This window comes from Mustela nivalis (genome assembly GCF_964662115.1).
Source record: "Mustela nivalis genome assembly, chromosome: 11".
Classification (NCBI taxonomy): domain Eukaryota; kingdom Metazoa; phylum Chordata; class Mammalia; order Carnivora; family Mustelidae; genus Mustela; species Mustela nivalis.
In genome coordinates, this window is record NC_139030.1 from 53081545 (window position 1) to 53101253 (window position 19709).

A 19709-nucleotide genomic window follows, 5' to 3' on the forward strand; every position below is an offset into this window, starting at 1 on the left:
GACGAATGCCAAATTTGAGACACTGGTTTATTTCTGAGAGGAAAGGGAGAGAGTAAGATAAGGAAGGGGAACAAAATGGGCCTAATCTGTATCTGTTTTATTTATAAATAAAAAGTCTGAAGTGAAGATGACAAGAGTATTCAAATTGTTGAATTTGATTGGTGGGCATCTATGTATTATTCATTATTATCTTCTATAATGTTAAGTTATTCTATATTCTATATAGAATATATTCTAAAATATTTCATACTTAAGTGTTTTCTTAAACTTTACAAAAGACAAATGTTGATAGTACCATAATTATTATTGTATAATTACTTTTATTTTCTTATTATTGTGGTATATATGAACATATTGTGACCCTAAAAATAAGCTAATTGTCTGATAAAGAGTAAAAACTAATACCACAGAAATTATTTTTGTGATATATCACTTGAATGTTTTGGAAAGTCATTTTTTTAATAATCAAGTAACTGCACTGGAATATACACAGACTTTTTGAAGTAAATAGCCAAGAGTGACTTCCCTCATAACTTATGCTGAATAAATAGTTCTTCCTCTGAAATTATTTAAAAATTGATAATTAATATTTAAGTATTTATTTTCACCAATGCATTAAAGTGATCAATAAATATATGTAACATAATCTTCTGTAACAACCTTAAATCCATTGACATCAATTGTGATTTCTACCATCTGTGTAATTAAATATTCCAAAATTTGCTTAAAGTTTAAATTAAAAGAGCTTTAGTGCTCTTAATGTAAACTTGGATAACCCAAATGAAATACTTTCAGAATTAGTTGTAATAAAATTGTATTACTAGTAGCAATTTGAGGCAGGATTTATTTATTCATGTTAGAGAGAGCGGCAGGAGCAGACGGAGTTCGGAACAGAATCCCAAGCAGACTCCCCGCTGAGTTACAGAGCTTGATCTCACAACCCTGAGATCGTGACCTAAGCCAAAATTAAGAGTCAGATACTTAACTGACTATGCCACTCAGACAGTAACTATTTTTAAAATAAACTTTTGTTTAAGCAATTGCTATATGGTATTGATTTGAGACCAAGACATAATAAGCACTATTAAGTAGCGGTTAACTAAAAGAATGAGTTGGGGCATGTGGGTGGCTCAGTCAGTTAAGTATCTGCCTATGGCTCAGGTCATGATCTCAGAGTCCTTGGATCGAGCCTCACGTCGGGCTCTCTGCTCAGCTGGGAATCTGCTTCTCCCTCTGTGCTCTCTTTCTCTCTCTCCTTCTCAAATAAATGAATAAAATCTTTAAAAAAATTTTTTTAAATGAGTTAAATGAGAGGTGATATCCAGGGTTTTAGAGAAATGTTCCTGTACCTACAACAGGGATTTATATAAGAAATTAAAAGAATCTCATATCTTGTGATATTGTACTAAATTTTCCTGCCTCTTTGATCATTAGTGGTGCATTCCCACACAGTCCGGACTGGCGGGGTGACTTTGCTTTGGTGAAAAGATCAGGAGAAAACCTGGCAGAAGCAGACACTTGGCTGTTAGGCTTCCTCTCTTGCTCCTGTGCCTTTACCCCAAGAATATGCCCAACCACTGTGCGGAGGATGAGAAGAAAGCGGACTGCAGCTGAGTCAATCCAACAGTCCATCCAAAACCTCAGGCTTGGAAGAGGCCTTTCCAAGATCAGCAAAACCATCTAGCTGGCCTTGGACTTGTGAGCACAAATACAAGGTTTTTGGGTTTTTTTTTCTTTTTTTTTGCTACATGCTAAGAAGTTCTGGGTTGTTGGACATATAGCATTATTTTTCAAGAGATAACTGATCCATACCTCAAATTACATAATTTTAGCTTTCTTCAGAAAATCTTCTTGGTATCATTAGCCCAATGGCATGGTGCTCCGTATTATAAAACTCAGTATATTTTGGCATTTCATTATCTATTATCTATTATGATTCAAAACTAGTAAAAAAAAATCAATCTTGACAGATAGATACAGGTAACCATTACTCATGGACAGTTTTTAAATGTACACTTATCATTTACTCCTCATTGTAAACTGACAAAACGGTAAACAATAAATTACCTCTTTGACCTTAATTTTTTTCTTTCTTTTTATTTTTTTTAAAGCTGAAGAGATATGTTTGATTTGGCATTCTCTCTGATTTGATATTCTAGAAGGCCACCAAAACACCAGTATAGTGAGAGGCGTTTCTTAGTTAAACAGTACACACAAAAATAGGAATGTCTGATTACATAAATCTTATCTTTCAAAAAATTATCTTTGTTTGAATACAGAAAAAATAAAAACCAAACAAATAAATGAATAGTCACTAAACAGAGAGATATGATTAGATGGTGGGGAAAGAGACAGGTAAGAGGGGTCCGGTGAGCTCATATGTCTTGTTCCCACTTACCTTCCGTGAAACAGGCTTCAGGTTCAAGGGATTCTTCGGGTTCTACTTCAGGTTGCTCTCCCTCAGCAGGAGCTCCTATATCAACTGTGCTGCCTTCAGATGAACTAGTTGCATTTAGCTTCTGAAAATCAATTCCACAGAAAAGCTTTTAAAATATTTTCTTTAATCTATAATATAAAAATTCAAAAGGCGTGCCCTCAAGTCTTCTGTATGCATTTCCTTGATCTGTAATTCAAGAGTATCTTAAACATAATGCCAGTCCGCTTTAGTAGAGGTGGGGGGTCACAAGATTAGATGCAGTGCCACAGCATTTTTTTTCTTTAAAAATATGGTACTAACAACTTAAATAATTTTTGATTAAGCCCATGTATAGAGATTCTGGAATAAAATCCTAAAGAGAGCTCATGTAAGCTGCCAGAGTCATATAGTCATCTGTGATCTTGCTTTTGTAAATTAGCTTGCGAATGGTACAGTTTGTTTTATTCTAAAATTGTGACCCAACCAACAAAAGCTGCACAAGTGTATTTTCATGTCAAATGCAGAAAAGATTGATCCAATGCAAATAAACAGCAACAATCTAAATTTATCCACTTTTCATTGACATGAAAACATAGACCACTAGTTGTTATTAAATGTATTCTATAGTTTTCTAATTCAGAAAAGAGCAGCACATTGTTAGCTTTATAGCAAGAGCTGGTATTTTGCATTCTCTTTGGCCAATGCACTCCTGTGTTTCACTGTGCATTTGGAAACTACTTGTTACTCTGGCACTCTTACCTGTCCTGTTAGTACAGGGAGAAGTGACTCTTTAACAGTTGTTTTGGTTTCCTTTAGGCTACATCAAAACCATCAAAGGAAAAATATAACAGAAAGAAGTTGTTTTAGACCGTGACATACAACAAACTTTAGCCAGGTTAGGGTGTTAAAGGGACAGGCTAAATGAAGGGATACCAGTCTTTATTAGCCTGGTCTTAAAATGCTGCAGGAATGACACAGGGCCAGGTATGAGTGCCACATGGAATCAGAGTAGTTTGGGCCACAGCATTCTCGGACCTGTTACAATGTTATTACCGTTAGTGCATAACATTAGGAAATGGCTGAGCCGATAAGAGCTACTTTATAAAGGGGATGAGGTAAGCACATGATAAAATGCACACTGAAGTATGTTGAACTGCTACAAAGTGGATATTATAGTTGGTACTAGAAACACTTTACTCATATTTGAGCTAAGGGTTATATAGATCTGCTCTGGAAAGATGGTTCCTTTCTTTGATGAAAATCATTTTCCTTATTTAAAATATTTTCTTGGCATAGTGATGCTGATGAAGTGAAACTATTTATACATGATAAAGATGAAATTGAAATGCTTTTGTCTTGTTTAATTTAACAACATAGTGATAGAAGCATAAATATTAGATATGCCTCTCTTCATAGAGCCAGTTTCAGGGCATTTTCTTTAATTTGGCTGAAACAGTTAAATCAAGGATTATATATTATAAAATGCTTGAAGTTTGTTGAACTCTTCTCCTACTCACCAGGCGTATTTACAATACTAGGTAGATAATCATGATATCTCTGTCCTTATAATTTGAATATATTTTGTTTTAAGATGAAATGTCAAAGTGGGACAGTTTCTTTCACATATTTTAATTTTTTAGACTTTGAATTTTCTATCCTTTGTCTTTTGGTTAGACTCTTTAATAATATAGCTGTGTTTACATACATGTAATTGACTAAGATATGACCAAATTATCCTCTCATTCCAATCCATCTGACTCACATGACATTGTTACATATTAGGGAGCTGATGATACTGATTTTTTCACTCGCAGGATGTTGAAACATGGTAATCAGAAGAATTGAAGCTTTGTCATACCTAACCTAACTGCAAACAGCCCACAAAAAGAGACGGAAAACGCTCCTTTTAAGAAAAAAGGATAGCACTGTAAATACAGATTGAGGGAAAGCCTGGGGGTGAACCCAAGGTAAAAAGGAGGATCCATATTCTGAGTACTCCATACGCTCAGGCTGGCATTCGTGAAGGACTGTTTTCCAGCCAACGTTAGTGCTGGGTAGGTCACAGTTACTCAATAAATATTGTTAAAAAATGAATGAATGAATAATAGGCTTCTCTATAACAAAATGAAGGTTAGCTCTTGACAGTGATTGGGAGAAGTCATCAGATAACAAATTCCAGTGAATCTTGGTTTTAAATGATCGAGAGGATCCCTGTAATGTTAACTATCACACCTTTCATTTAATGCAGCTCCTTAATACTAATATAGAAGTAATGTCTTTTTACTGAAACCAAGTATTTGTGTATTTAAAGGTCAGGTTACTACTTTTTTATAAGAGCAACATGAAACTGTTGGGTCTTTAGAAGACATATAGCACAAGACTTAATCTTCTGAAACAAAGATACTACTTTTGCCATCTCTGTGTCCCTAGTACCTATCACCAATGTTTGTGTTTAATAGGCATTCTTTGAATAAATGAATAAATGATCTGTGCATGGAGTCTTTTATTCTTCCAGTAACTACTTCCGACACCTCCTATCGAATGCTTTTACATTTAAGGGTGCAGAATAACACAAATCCTTAGGTGCAGAATAATACAAATCTTTCAAGATTCTGAATTGCATAAATAATGGCCAGATAACTTTTAGAATAAGGAGTGCTGCCTGAACATCAAGCTCTCAATTATTCAGACCTAAAACGAGTCTACAAAGAAAACTGCAGTTGAACTCTGGAGTTCATAAACTTATACTGAATCATTCTGACAGTGTTTTCTTTCTTTTCACTCTTTATAGGTACATCTGCAGTCCCATTGGCCAATGCAATCTTTTTAAGGAGAGGCAGTCTCCTCCATCTTCCCTCTGATATGGAACAGCAACCAATCTGGTATCTATTTAGAGAAGGAAATGTGGCTTTAAATATCCTGTCATAAGTTATAATGAGTCAGTAGCTGGACTCTAGATCTTCTATTTTACCAGAATTTCCTAGAAAAATTTCTCCTGATTCAAGTAAAACCAATCTCTATCAGTATAAAATACTTAGTAGATGTGATATGTGGGTCAAATGTTGTAGGTTCAAGGTAGTGCTCGTGATATTATGGATTCCCATGTTTTGTAACAATGAACTTAGTATTAGTTCAATTTATATTCATATTCTTATATGTATTAATGTAGAATAGAACTAAATATTCATCAGAATATTAAATGAACAAAAAGTTTGAACAATAATACTGAGAGGTAGGCAAGAAACTGATTTATATAATCTTGATAACATCAATCCAGTGACTTTCTTAAAATCGCATAAGAGGCAAATATAAAATATGTTGACTAAAAGTTAAAATGTGTCAAGAATCCATAAAAATCAAAGGAATCAAATTAAGACTATAAAACTCCAGCTTCAGATATGGTCATAATTATAATAAATCCTAACTATGGTACAAATTCACCAAATAGAACTGTCAAATATACATCATTATACGGAACTTTTAGACAGGTACTTGAAAAATTTTCAAATAAAGGTTGCTTGCCAATGCTGCAAACTAGGCAACATCCACTGTAAAATGCCACATGAGTAAGAGACCAAAATATAAATTGCCTAGAAATAGAATCAGTTTTATACTTTTAAGTTCTACATTTGGCAAGTTTTATATTTCCCTTTGGTAAAAGTTAGATGTTTAGGTTCCCTTTTTATTTTTTGTGCTTATTTATTAGGAAATAAATGAACTACATGATATTGTTAGAGTGCTCTTGCCTAGTTAAATTTTAATAAAATATGATGTATTCTAATATCAGGATAGTAAAAAGATCAAACAGGAATAGCCAATTGCTACTTGCTATGAATAGCATTGGCAATAGTTTACTTTCAGGTGGAAATATTACTTGAACATTTGTTTTAATGAAAATCTCATACTATAGGGCTCTACCTATTGAAAATCTGTGGGATTATTAAAGGAGTTAAGCCAGACAGAATTGTATTTTGCTAAATGATCTAATAAATAAATATTAAGGCACATATTTCATTTTGTATTTTTAAACATTCTATCTCTTTTACTTTTCCTATTATTCATATATTATGATTAAACATCAGTATGCCAAACTATAGTCTTTCTTTCAGAAAGTAAAAGTATTTTTTAAAACAATCGCAGCAGAAAAAATGAGAGAAAACATAACTTGCCATTTTTTTCATAGGCACATTTGTTTCTCATTAAAAATTGTAATATATTTTTAAGGAAATATAATTATTTATAAGATTGTACATAATATTATAAAGATTGCATATAATTTAGAAAAGAGGTATATTTTACTCTGATTCAATAAGGGAATTGGGTTTAAAGAATGAAAACTTCAAATATAAAGTAAATCAAGTAGTTCGTATCTGAAGAGTTTGACCCACAAGAATGGCAGTCCTTTGTTCCACATGGATCCTATTTCAGATTTATATTTGAGGAGCTCTGGGTTATTTTCCATGAAAAATCTTAACACTAGAACAATGAAAGTTATAATCTCGCTTGCTTTGGGATAAATTAAGGGCAAAGTGGCACATTAATACCAGAAAGAGATTGTTGGTGTTACGGTCTTGATAAGGAAGATGGCAAAACCAAATATGTGACAAAAAGTATCATTATCATTATACTACAGTACCCAGAAACAACTTCTGTCTTTATAATGGATACATTACACAATTTTCAAACCATACATTGTATTTGAAGTATCCTTCTTGGTCCAGCAAAAGTAGCCCTTATATCACATTGGTCTACCCCTCAGCAGATAGATAGTGCCCCAAAGACACAAGTTTAGTTCATTTTGTTCCTCCATGAAGGATATTAAGAGTCTTTTTCTTCCTTAATCACTATGATACTGGAAAACTGTCCCTTGAGGACCAAACATTTCCCAGGATAAAAGCATAATGGGTTCTTATTGAATCCTTCTCAAAAAAACATTCGCTCACATCTTTTTCCCTCCTCTACCACTTGTGTTGGAATTTAGTATACACTTTTATATACAGACAATGTTTCCTGAGGGAGGATAAGAGACATATTCAAGGAAATCGAAAACTGTAATAATGTAAGAATTAAGAATAAATGAGGTCAATTTAAACCAGTTTGGGCTCAGTTTGTGTTTCACAAATGTACTCCAACTAAATCTCCTAAATAAACTGGTAGATAATACATCTGATAATCACTTTCTTGGTATACCTGTGTATACAAGAACTTGGAATATGGGATACTCAGAAAATAAGGAAACGAACCTTCCCTTTTTCCAAGATACTGGGGGGGGGGGGAAGCTATTATCTTAAGGAGTCAAATCCCACACTTTTCTGAAGAATTAATACATTCTAGGAAAAAAAAATTCTCTCTAGTCCCTCTGTATATGTATATCTGTGTTTCATTGTGAATAATTATATATCTTAGGTCTCATTTGATGTCATTCTTCCAATATACAAGGCATCATCATTCAAAAGTCTTAGAGTGCCAGAGACTGAATATTTTGCCCCAAAGTATAAAAGAATACTATGAAAATGACATAATCATTGCTCCTTTCCAGAGAGCCAAATATGCTTATATTAGGGTTGTTCTATAGTTTTTAATGGCAGAAGAGAAAACTGCACCTAAGAGAAAAGTATTTAATTAACATTTCCTTTTTTTTTTTTTTTTTTAACTAGTTTTATCCTGGAACTCTCCTTTGGATATACTGGTGATTCCTCAAACATAACATATACCCAAATAATCATATATTCAGATTTCAAAGAATATATTCTTCATATGCCTGTCTCTAGACCTTTTGTCATAATTAGTCTGGGCTTATAATAAGCCATATCTATTTTTAAAATAAGCTTTTAACTTTAGAACATTTTTTGGCTTTCAGAATTATTCTAAAAGTAGTTCAAAGATTTCTTGAATGCCCTAAACTCAGTTTCTCCTGTTTTAATTAACATTTCTTAAGAAAATAATTAAATCGCATTGAGTAATTTGGTTAACATATTTGAGTACAAAACTATGATTTCAACATTAGGAAATGCAAAGGTCCAGCAAATGGACTCCAAACTGTGTTACCCTCATTGCCATGGTCGTAACAAGGGAGGTCCTTTCATTTAAAAACACTAAAGGAGCGCACAAGGATACTCTGTCTATATAGGAGTCTGTAAGGCACGATATATTTACATAACGTTCTTTGGGAGAAATTTCCCAGCAGGTCTGGATGAAACGAGGAAAAACAAAACCACAAAGGACAGAGGAACAAACTGAGAAAAGAAGGTGGATTCCAGATCTATTTTCAGAATGAACATACTACGTAGAAGACCAAAATCTTATTTTTTTTGGTGTACAAAAAGCATTTTTTTCCCCTTTTCTTTTAGTCTTAGGAGTTTTAGGGGTAAATATCAACAGAATTTCCAAGGGAACCATATTCTAAATGTAAAATACTTTTGGTCAATTGTTGAAAAAAGCAATGCCATTTTCTCTGTAATGAAGCAGACAAAAATTATACCCATGCTGCTAGCAGCCAAAATGTAAACATTCCAATTCATTTACATTATTACTACATTAAAATACCCTTTAGGCAGTTTGCACATGAATAAGGAATTGCTTTGGTTTGCATATTGCCCTTCAGAAAAACTTAATATGACACTGAACAAAAATTACCAACAAAGTACACCCATTGGGGCTATATTAAAAAAGAAAAAGAAAAACAAAACAAAACAAAAAAACAGGGCAGAGAAAGCTTTTCTGCAAGTTTTTAAAGAGCACCTACATTTCTCCTCTAAGCCCTTAGCATGTTCAAATCTCTATAGCATTAAATGGAAATTAAATAATCCATAATGGCATGCACTTTTATTTTTCAGTGAATATAATTTCTAGTAAAAATCTATGTAAGAAGATTAGCAACTGAATCATTGTTTTAAAAAGTTAGGGTTGCCAGACTTGCCTGACCATGCTTTATATGACTCAGCATAAGAGCAGCTGTGCATATTTTTATTTTACTGCCAATGGATGGGCAAGGAATGTAGCTGAGTAACATGCAGGCCAGTCAAAATTCATTTAGAAACTGATTATATTTATATATGTACCACTTGCTTGGGTAACCTGGGTAAAAGTGGTGGCCCGAGCCTCTGGCTGGTTAAAAAACACCAGAGCTGCACTCTTGATGGCTCCAGCTTGATTTTACCCCTGTGAGAAGTAAGAACGGTAAGCAGTGAAGGTTACCATATTGTACTAGTAAATTTCACTTTGAAAAAAATCATTTAAGCATGGCTTCAACATTAAAACTCTAAAAAAGAAATCAATCATTCAAAATCACAAACTATGAAAGGAATTACATTAAATAGAGTCAAATAATGTTGAGTTAAAGCATACATGAGTGCAACATGATAAATTCTAGGAACTTACAGAAAGTATCAAAGAATCACACAACTTTGTCAAAGACATAGAGGATTTAGTTCAAACACCCAAACAACCTCCGAGTCCACCTGGTTAGTCTGTTCTATAAAAAGGAAATTTTAGGCATTCTAAAATGTTTTAAGTGCCCTATTTTCTCCTTTAATTAAAAAAATTTAGAAAAGAATATAAATAAGTTTTATACCATTTCTTACTCTTCTACATGGGATATTTTACAGCACAACCCCATCCCACCAGTTAAAAAAATGAACAGACAAAAATAACTAGAAGACAGAACACTATAAACATATTTCAGGTAGGAATATTTGGAATTCTTGGATAATTCTCTCAAATCTCTTTTGTTTTCTAGTATAGAGCTACTAGGTAAGATACAGTATGATTAAAACTTGCACATTTCTCTTTCTAGACTAGTGCCCTAATCTCTTATTGGTTTATGAGTTTATATTTAGGAAGTTTGATATAAAGACATACTTGAAAATTTCTGCAAATAATAAATTTTAACAACCAGGTAACAATCTCTATGGTGGGAATGAATCGAAAGGACTCCACAGCCAAAGCAATAAAATAATTCTATTTCCAACAGGCAGCTCAGTTCTCTGCCTCCAATTCCAAAGTAACGACTTCACATATATTGTTTTGTCGTACTTAACTGAGACAGAAAACAATTAAAAAACTTAATGATAACAGAAAGAGAGAGTCTGGACTTTTCTACTATAAGTCCCACCTGAGTGGACATTTCTCCTGTGTCAAACATAATGGTTTGAGGTGAGGTAAATATATACGCAGTTTTGGAGAAGCCTAAGGCTTTAAAGTTTCTGAAAATTAAAAAGACTGGATGTCAAGTTAACTACACCTCGAAAGATACTCAAACTAAGTCAAAAGTTTAAACTAACTGAGGGCTTTAACATTTGATTCTTCATAATTTATTCTTAGTTTATATGAAATCCTCTAAAATTAAATTAAATTAATTAAACATACAAAAATAGAAAAATTGAAAAAAAAAAAGAAAATTGACTTCCCTTTTGGTAAAGGAAATATTTACTATTTGGTATAATGTCAAGATAATGAGAAGGGGAATATATAGTAAAATTTAATGACCCAATTCTCTTTTGTAAAGGCTGGCTTCAATTTCTCGTAATATACAGTAGGAACAATTAGGACCCATCCTCTCCTTCAGCAGAGCCCAACAAACTATGCTTATCCAAAATTCTGCTTAACCATATATTAAGATATTATTAAATTTAAAAATAATGGCCTTATTAGTAAAGATTTGAGTTCAACTAGTTTTAGCAATTCATTGCCGCAGGCTATAACATTTTATCATTTTCCCCTGGAATCACATCATTTATTTTGTGAAACTAGTAACTATGGCCTTGTTACTTACCTGTTAATTTTAGTACCTCTATTTAAACTTTCTCTGGGGCGCCTGAGTGGCTCAGTTGGTTAAGCAACTGCCTTTGGCTCAGGTCATGAGTGCAGGGTCCTGGGATAGGGTCCCATGTGGGCAGGCTCTCTGCTCAGCAGGGAGTCTGCTTCTCCCTCTCCCCCTGCTCATGTTCTCTCTCACTCACTCTCTTTCAAATAAATAAGTAAAACCTTAGAAAGTAAATAAACTTTCTCTGGATTTCACATTTAACATCTACTTAATCACAGAATTAGCAATACTTACCTTCAAACAAGAAAGAATGAAAAATAGAATATTCGTCAGTAATTTTAGGTTATTAACATGGGAATACTGACAAACGGCTAAGGTTTCCTTCATAGAAATATATTTTAGTTCATAATTTTATTAACTAATGTCCAATTTTTGTGACTGTTACACTACTTAAATTTTATCCTTCATTGTCTCAAGCTCCCCAGTCATCTATCTTTCTTAGAATGAAAATAGTATTGGAGGACTTTCTCTTCCTGTCAATCAACTCAAATGATAAGAAAAGATGAATCTTTGTTTTTGGCTTTTATTTTTATTTGCTTATGCAAGCTTTAATCACTGGGAATTCTGTTTTCATTTTTGTAAAGTTAAACAATTAAACATTAAGGGTTTAAAATCTTTATTCTCTTTATCCCCAGCTCTGTGCTTATTAACCTAGAGACAAACTAAAAGCATACTCTGGTACTCATACTTTTCTAGTAAGTCAAAAAATACTTTAAACTGCCAAGACTGGTACTGCAGTTGATAAACTCAGAATTTTTTTTTTTTAAAGATTTTATTTATTTATTTGACAGAGAGAGATCACAAGTAGGCAGAGAGGCAGGAGAGAGAGAGGAGGAAGCAGGCTCCCCGCTGAGCAGAGAGCCCGATGTGGGACTCGATCCCAGGACCCTGAGATCATGACCTGAGCCGAAGGCAGCGGCTTAACCCACTGAGCCACCCAGGCGCCCTAAACTCAGAATTTTATGTTCTCTAACATACCATGACTTCTTGTGTGTGGAGACTGCATGCACTAGGCTCAGCAGAGTTAAACATTTTCAGCATGATTCATTACTACCTTCATTTCCTTAAAAAAATTAAACTTCGGAAACATGAAACTATATGTAAATATCAAGCCAAGATCCCAATCATTTTCTGTGAATAAAAATTCCTGTGCAAACTACGTAAGATCACATTTTAGGAAGTATTTCATAAAAGCCAAGTGAGACTTGGAACTGCCTTCTCACAAAGTATTTATCTAGTACATACAAAACCTACCATTGTGGGAGAATTACAAGAAAGTGAACAAACTGAAACATTTTCACAAATCTCAAATGATTTTCAAATAATTAGAGCAATTCACATTAATCTGAATATTAATATTATCAATAATTCAAGATGGCAAATATTTTAAAAAATGAGTCAGAATATCATTTTTCTGGCTTTATTTTAATCTGTTGTCAATTTATCTATCACCAATTTTGCCATAGAAAGTGTATCAATATCCTATTTTCTTATAGAGATAAAACACAACTTTAAAGTGGACTCCTAGTTTAAAGCATACATTACGTCAAAATATCTTATTTAAAAATTCCTACCTCTTTGCTTTCCTCCATATCTGACTCGCTGCTAAATTCTTCAGTATTTAAATTTTCAAAGTCAGATTCTCCGACAGCAATTGGTACAGTCACAGTGAGGCTGGGATTGTTTATGAATGACATGTAATCACTTTCATCCACAACATATTTTTCCACACTGCTGCCTATGCCACTGGTTGTTCCATTTCCATCTTTGAGATAATTGAGATCTTTGCCTATTTCTATGGTGGTATGGTTGGAAATACAGCTGTCTTTTTTGTTATTTAGATCTTCAAGTGGTTTAATTTCATCTAGGGCTTTCTGCTTTCTTACAAAGGCTTTCTGAATAAATTCACGTAGTTTTCTTTTAACATAATCAATTCCTTTCTGCATCCTTCCCACAGCAATCTGAAGATTGTTCATTTCATTATCATCATCAGTGGCAGCAAGGTTGTCAGAACTGAACGAACTCAAGAGCAAGGCCAGGAAGAGGTTCAGAACCTATGCATGATAGGAAAATAGGTGATGAAAACATGGTATTGTTTCAGTTGCTCTTAAGTATAAGTTTTCCAAAATTGCTCTTATACCACATTTTTTACTAATAGGTATTCCTTTTAGTTTGTGATAAACTATTCTGAAAAAAAGGTGAATGAAATAAATATCTGTCCAATATCAAGTGATACTATTAAGAGTATTTCCTTTTTAGTCATTACAAAATTACCAAAACCACTACTATGTGAAACTTCTAAATTAAGTTCAGTTCCAAAAGAGAAATCTTAGTTATCTAGTTAACTGTAACAGTGAACAAAGAAAAAAAAGTTTTATTTGGGATGCTAAGTACTTTCCCATGTAAACTGGATTTTCTAGGACACTGATAATTTATCATAACTTTATTCCTAAAGTGATAATTCTAATACATTTAAACATGATTTTGTTTTCATGTATTTGTACCAATTTTTGCACTAGATAACTTACCAAATTAGAAAAAAATAAACCTATTGCTAGGTCAAAAGTCACAGTTTTTGGTTCAGAAAATCATGGCCACTAGATCTATACAATAGCTGGGCATACTATAAAAATGGTTTTTATACAATAATCATCATGTTAATATTGATTTAAAAGATTGTGGAATCAAGATATTGCCATGGACAAAAATCACTAATTAGTCTGTAACTTGAGTCTTCAAAAATAGGCCCCACTGGTAGGAGTGAGTGAAAAGATTAGTGACTATAAACCCACTTCATATGTACTCAAAAGATGTAATTTACTAATGAATCAGGTACTCATATGGGTACAAGATCAAGCTGTATAATTTTCTTCAGTATTTGATTGATAATTTTATGAGTTTGTGATTATTGAAGCATATAGAATAACAGAAGGATTTAGTAGTAAAGTAAGCCAAAGACAAAATGTAAAAATAATAGAGAAGAATCCTAGAAAAAACCTTAAGTAAGAATGAATGAATGAAAAGAATGCTGCAGTCTTGCTACATTCCTGTCTTTCCAATAAGCTAATAAGGCCTATAGCTCCTTTGTTTAACCAGTTACAAGTTAGTCTACCAATGGTAATAGGAAATGTAAAAGTGTGTAAGATCCACTATGGAATTCACATAATCTTTAAGTCTATTTTGACATTGAATACCATGGTTGCAGGTATTCATATGAAGGCCTACTCCTTCACCAATAAAATTATACTTAATTGTTATTTGCCTTTGAATTTGTTATTTGGATGAAAAATAGATGAAAGAAAAAAGTTAAATGCTACATTTTGGTGTTTATCCATTATGAAAATGAATTTTTGGTGGCATTATTTTCTAGATTTGATTTCTGAAGGTTTATTAATGAACCATCTTTGTCTATTAAGAAACTTTTTGATATGTATCGATCGACCCTGCCAGAGTGAGATCCAACTTCTATTTCCTCTTCAAAGCACAGAGGCGAGTACTCTATTTGTGACTGTGTTATTTACTGATCTAGCTGTATGGCTGCTGCCCTTTCTTGTTAGGATGAGTGTGCGCCAGTCTTTGGCCCCACCTCCGTCCTGTCTGTGGACCCGTCATGGCAGTGATCACTGGCACTGCTTGGGGTGGAGCACCATAAGAAGTTTACGTGAGTTCAAAGGGGTTATGTCAGCTTGCCTTTGGGGGACCTTCCTCTCTTCAGTGAGTATGAAAGAGAAAAATTATAGGAGTTGCATGAAATTCATTCCATCTTGTTTAATCAAATGTATATGAACACATTTCCTTACTGGTGGTAAAAATGACATATTGTCACTACTTTAGCTACTCTGAAATATATCCAGGATCGCATGAAAGGGGGAACTTTTTTAGCTGATAGTCAAAGAAGAAAGGAGAGCCTTTAATTTTCTCCTTAAAATACAGAGTTTCAATGTATGCATGTAGATGGGAATGATTATTTTACAGACTATTTCTCTTTAATCATTTATAGCAATCCAAATTTTTTAAAACGATTTTATCTATCTATCTATCTATCTATCTATTTATCTACCTATCTGAGAGAGAGAGTACACATGAGAATGGGTATAGGCAGAAAGAGAGGGAGTAGCTGACTCCCCACTAAGCAGGGAGCCTGGCGTGGGGCCTGGGATCATAACCTCAGCTGAGGGCAGACACTTAACAGACTGAGCCACACAGATACCCCTACAGTAATCAAAATTTATATTAAATGCTGTCCATAGGTATAGATGCTTCTGAAATTCTCCTTTCAGTCTGAATCTTCTATACAATTACATGTCAGGTTTGTCTTATTTCTGTAAGTTAATAGATTATATGGGATATGTTGAATTTCTTTCTCTTTAAATCCAGTGTCCATTTTCCAATTGCCCGTTGTTAGCTTTCTAATAAAAAGCTATCTGTAGCTCCAAACTGCCTACAAAAAAATCCAATTTTATTATGTATAAACGGTCTTTTCATAAATTAAACTCTACATAGTCTAACCCTACAGTTAACTTTCTACTACTCCTACTACGGATTCCCTGCTGCAGTTTGATCTGTTCATTCATTACTGTCATAAAGGATTCTGTTCTTTGCCTTTTCTTCTTTTCTTCCAATATATGCCAAATGCATATATGAAATCAAACCAATCTATAATATAAGCCTATGACTTTTTGTTTCTATTCTATGTAAGCCCAGGACTCTCTCTTCCTGTTCTATGCGATCCTGTACTTCTCTGGAAAAAAAATTGCATTAGGGATTGTGGTGACTATAAAATACATCTACAAATTATTTGTTACTCCTCCATTCAGAAGTTAAAGCCTAACTCCTTCTTAAGTGTGAGTTTTTCTTAGTGACTAGCACTGATGAATCCAATGTGGCAGAAGGGACAGTGTAGGACCTCAAGATTAGAACACCAGTCTTATCCTTGCCTTCTCTTGCATGTCATCTGCTCTGGGAGAAGCCAGCTGCATGTCCTGGAGACAGTCAACAGTCCTATGGAGAGGTCCACATGGAGACTAACTGAGGCCTTGTGCCGACCAACAGGTAACTGGGACTTCCTGTCAAAAGCTATGAGAGGGATGCTTTTTGGAAGCTGATCTTCCAGGGGCTTTAGCCAACATCTTGACAATAACCTTATGACAGACCCTGAGCTGGAACCACCCAGCTAAGCTACTCCCAAATTTATGACCCACAGAAACTAGAGATAATAAATATTTGTTGTTTCTGGATTGCACAATGCTCATGGTTCTTGTTACTTCAAGAATAGATCTGCATTATCTAAGCTAATATTGAGGAGGTGGAAATCTGCAAATGAATAGAAATAAATGATAACCTCTTGCCTTTTTTCCTCTCCCTTTTTTCTTCCTTTGAGGGAACTGGAGGTTACTTTTATGTGAAATGAAATTAAATGTATAAATTATCACTTAAAAAATATGGTTATGTCAATCTTTGCTCTAGTTCACTAGATTGGAACTTAATCAAGCAACCCAGAATAATTCATATGTGAAGTACAAGAATCTGATCCCCATCACTGAGTCTACTGTCCTCTCTTCCCCATCCCCCTGGGTCTACTACTGCTTGGTCTGTGACAGTCTACTTTTCTTCCTACCAAGCTAAATCTTACACCTTAATTAAAGATAATTTGGGTTCAACCCCCTTGACAAAGCCTGTCTAAAGCAATGTCTCCACTCTGTGAACTTGACATACAGCACTTTGTTTTTATATTTTTGACATGTATTAGATATTTCCATCTTTACTCCTGTTTGAGTATAAGTCATATCATGGTGTATATCTATCTTCTTATCACCTTTTCCATGCCTCCAGGACTCTGTAAAGATGTACTGGGAATGGTTCATTTGACACAGACATGATAATATGTGATTCTTGAGTCAGTGTTATTTGCTGATACTGTAGTTTCTAGGCACCAAATAATGCATGCCCTTTTAATGCATTTGAGGTGATCATTAATTTTTTTGAACTCCATTTTGCAGGACACCAAAATATGAAAACATCTTTAAGTGATACAATTGCTGATACTTTAAAAAAGTGAGTGATTATTCTTAGTACCACATCCATGCTTTAATACAAGAACTAAAAGATAAAAGCTAGAAATGGCTCTCTCCATGGAATAGTAAGAAGTATAGGTATGAACTCTTGTTCAAATGGTATTTTAACAGTTATGCTATATGGTATATATGTCAATCATGTACAACTGGAAAAAATAAAAATAAACAATGAACAAATATTTTTTAAAAAGTTAATGTAGGCCTCAATAGTCCAAACTTTACCTGGCTCCTGCAATAATGAATAATTGAGCATTGTTTTTAAAAAGCCAAAAACATAAAACATTCCTCAGTTGAACATACTTTTTAATGGTTACATTTCTTTTACTAAAAATAAGGAAAATATTTTTACTACATACCACCAGGTTTCCAATAACCATGACCATCATGAAGACAGTAAGGCACATGGTTTGGCCAGCAACCTCCATACAGTCCCACATGGTTTCTATCCACTCTCCACACAACACGCGGAACACAATCAGGAAGGAGTGGAAGAAGTCATGCATGTGCCAGCGTGGAAGTTCACAATCATTGGAGATCTTGCAGACACATTCTTTGTAGCTCTTACCAAAGAGCTGCATGCCGACCACGGCAAAAATGAAGACGATTATGGCTAACACCAAAGTGAGGTTACCCAGAGCCCCCACTGAGTTGCCGATGATCTTTATCAGCATATTCAGGGTGGGCCAGGATTTTGCCAATTTGAACACTCGGAGCTGGAAACAAAAGTGAGAAGGCTATTACTGCCCTGCCTTCTAAAGGATCTATAAATTTATTTACAAGGAAAATCTATGGCATAATTGTCTCAATTATAGGGTGATGGCTTATTTGCATGTCAAATTTTACCTAGCAAATGTATCAGTTATTTAATACCATGGGTATTTTTCATTCTAAAATAGTCTATTTTATAAGTAATACAAATATATTATACAGTTTTTATTGGCATTTTAATGATAAGATACACCAAAACTTCCAGAATCTTACATATGTAAGTAAAATTTACATAAGTAAAATCTTACGTAAAATCTTACATATATAAGATTTTTTTTGTTTTGTTTTCCATAGGGACCTGACATAGCTAAGATTAATGATGATTAATTGGCAGAGACTGTTTCACAGAAGTAGAGGCTGTCATTACTTGGGTATTAAGGAGGACACGTATTGCATAGGGCACTGGGTGTGGTGCATAAACAGTGAATGCTGGAACACTGCAAAGAAATAAAATAAAATGGAAAAAAAAATCTCAAAGTGGATACATTTTTTTAGTGTACTTGAGACACATAAGTACAGATAAAATTAACACAAATTATGTAAGGTGCAAGAGAAAAAAAAGCAACTAATTTCCTTAAATCTTTAGATTGCTTTAATCTTGCTATATCATAAGTTTGCTGCAACAACAAACTTTTTATTTTAAAGGAGATTTATTATTCCATAGTCCACCTGTCCTTGTTTGCATTTCCACTTTCTGTGAAGCATGGTCAACTGCGGTCTGGAAGCAAATGATGCACTTTCCTCCTTCTTAATAGTGGCCTAACGCTATGTCACAATGCCTACGGCGCGTACATCACTTCATCTCAACACATACACATTTTATCATCTCAAGTCATCACTAGAAGAAGGGTGAGTATAATACAATAAGATATTTTGAGAAAGAGACCACATTCAGATAACTTTTATTTAGAGTATATTATTGTAATTATTCTTTTATTATTACTTATTATTGTTAATCTCTTACCGTGCCTAATTCATAAATTAAATTTTATCACAGGTGTGTATGTATAGGAAAAAAACAGTATATACAGGGTTTGGTACTATCCACAGTTTTAGAAGCATCCACTAGGGGTCTTAAAATATATTCCCATGGATAAGGGGGAGGAGACTACTCTGGACTTAAGTAAAAAAGCTGTATTTTGTCAACTCTTATGTCTTCAGTGACTTAATTAATTCATTATAGAATGTAAATGGCTTGCCACCACTACTTGACATGTCATTTGTATGAGCTCATGGAGTCCTCTAAGGTACCATTTACAGTTCAACTACAGCAGCATTTTTATTTCTGATGCTTCAGTAAATGTCAGGCCAAGAGTAGTGCATTATTTAATGGCATCTAAGTTACCCAAAGGAGTGGATATAAGTACCAAAATGTTTACTTTATTCCCAGAGAATAATTAATGCAAAAGAGCTACACACTAAGCAAAACACTAATGATAATATGTTTCCTATTTTCCCAAACTGCATCACATTATCTAAAGATTTACTAAACATTTTTAAGTAGTTGCCCATATTATTTGTTATATAATCACTTCTAATTTTTTTTAAAGATTTTATTTATTTATTTGACAGAGATCACAAGTAGACAGAGAGGGAGGCAGAGAGAGAGAGGGAAGCAGGCTCCCTG

At 33.9% G+C, this 19709-nt stretch overlaps 1 protein-coding gene across 5 annotated transcripts in view; it reads right to left on the bottom strand.

The window, feature by feature from the left end:
* Window positions 1-19709, bottom strand: part of SCN2A (sodium voltage-gated channel alpha subunit 2) — a 140003-nt gene that overhangs the window by 26354 nt on the left and 93940 nt on the right. For all 5 annotated transcript variants that reach the window (XM_082691194.1, XM_082691195.1, XM_082691197.1 and 2 more), the window contains 3 exons: window positions 17671-18027; window positions 12815-13294; window positions 2399-2519 (listed from right to left, as the gene is read on the bottom strand). In XM_082691194.1, the coding sequence (XP_082547320.1) occupies window positions 2399-2519; window positions 12815-13294; window positions 17671-18027 (958 nt within the window). The remainder of the gene's footprint in view (window positions 1-2398; window positions 2520-12814; window positions 13295-17670; window positions 18028-19709) is intronic.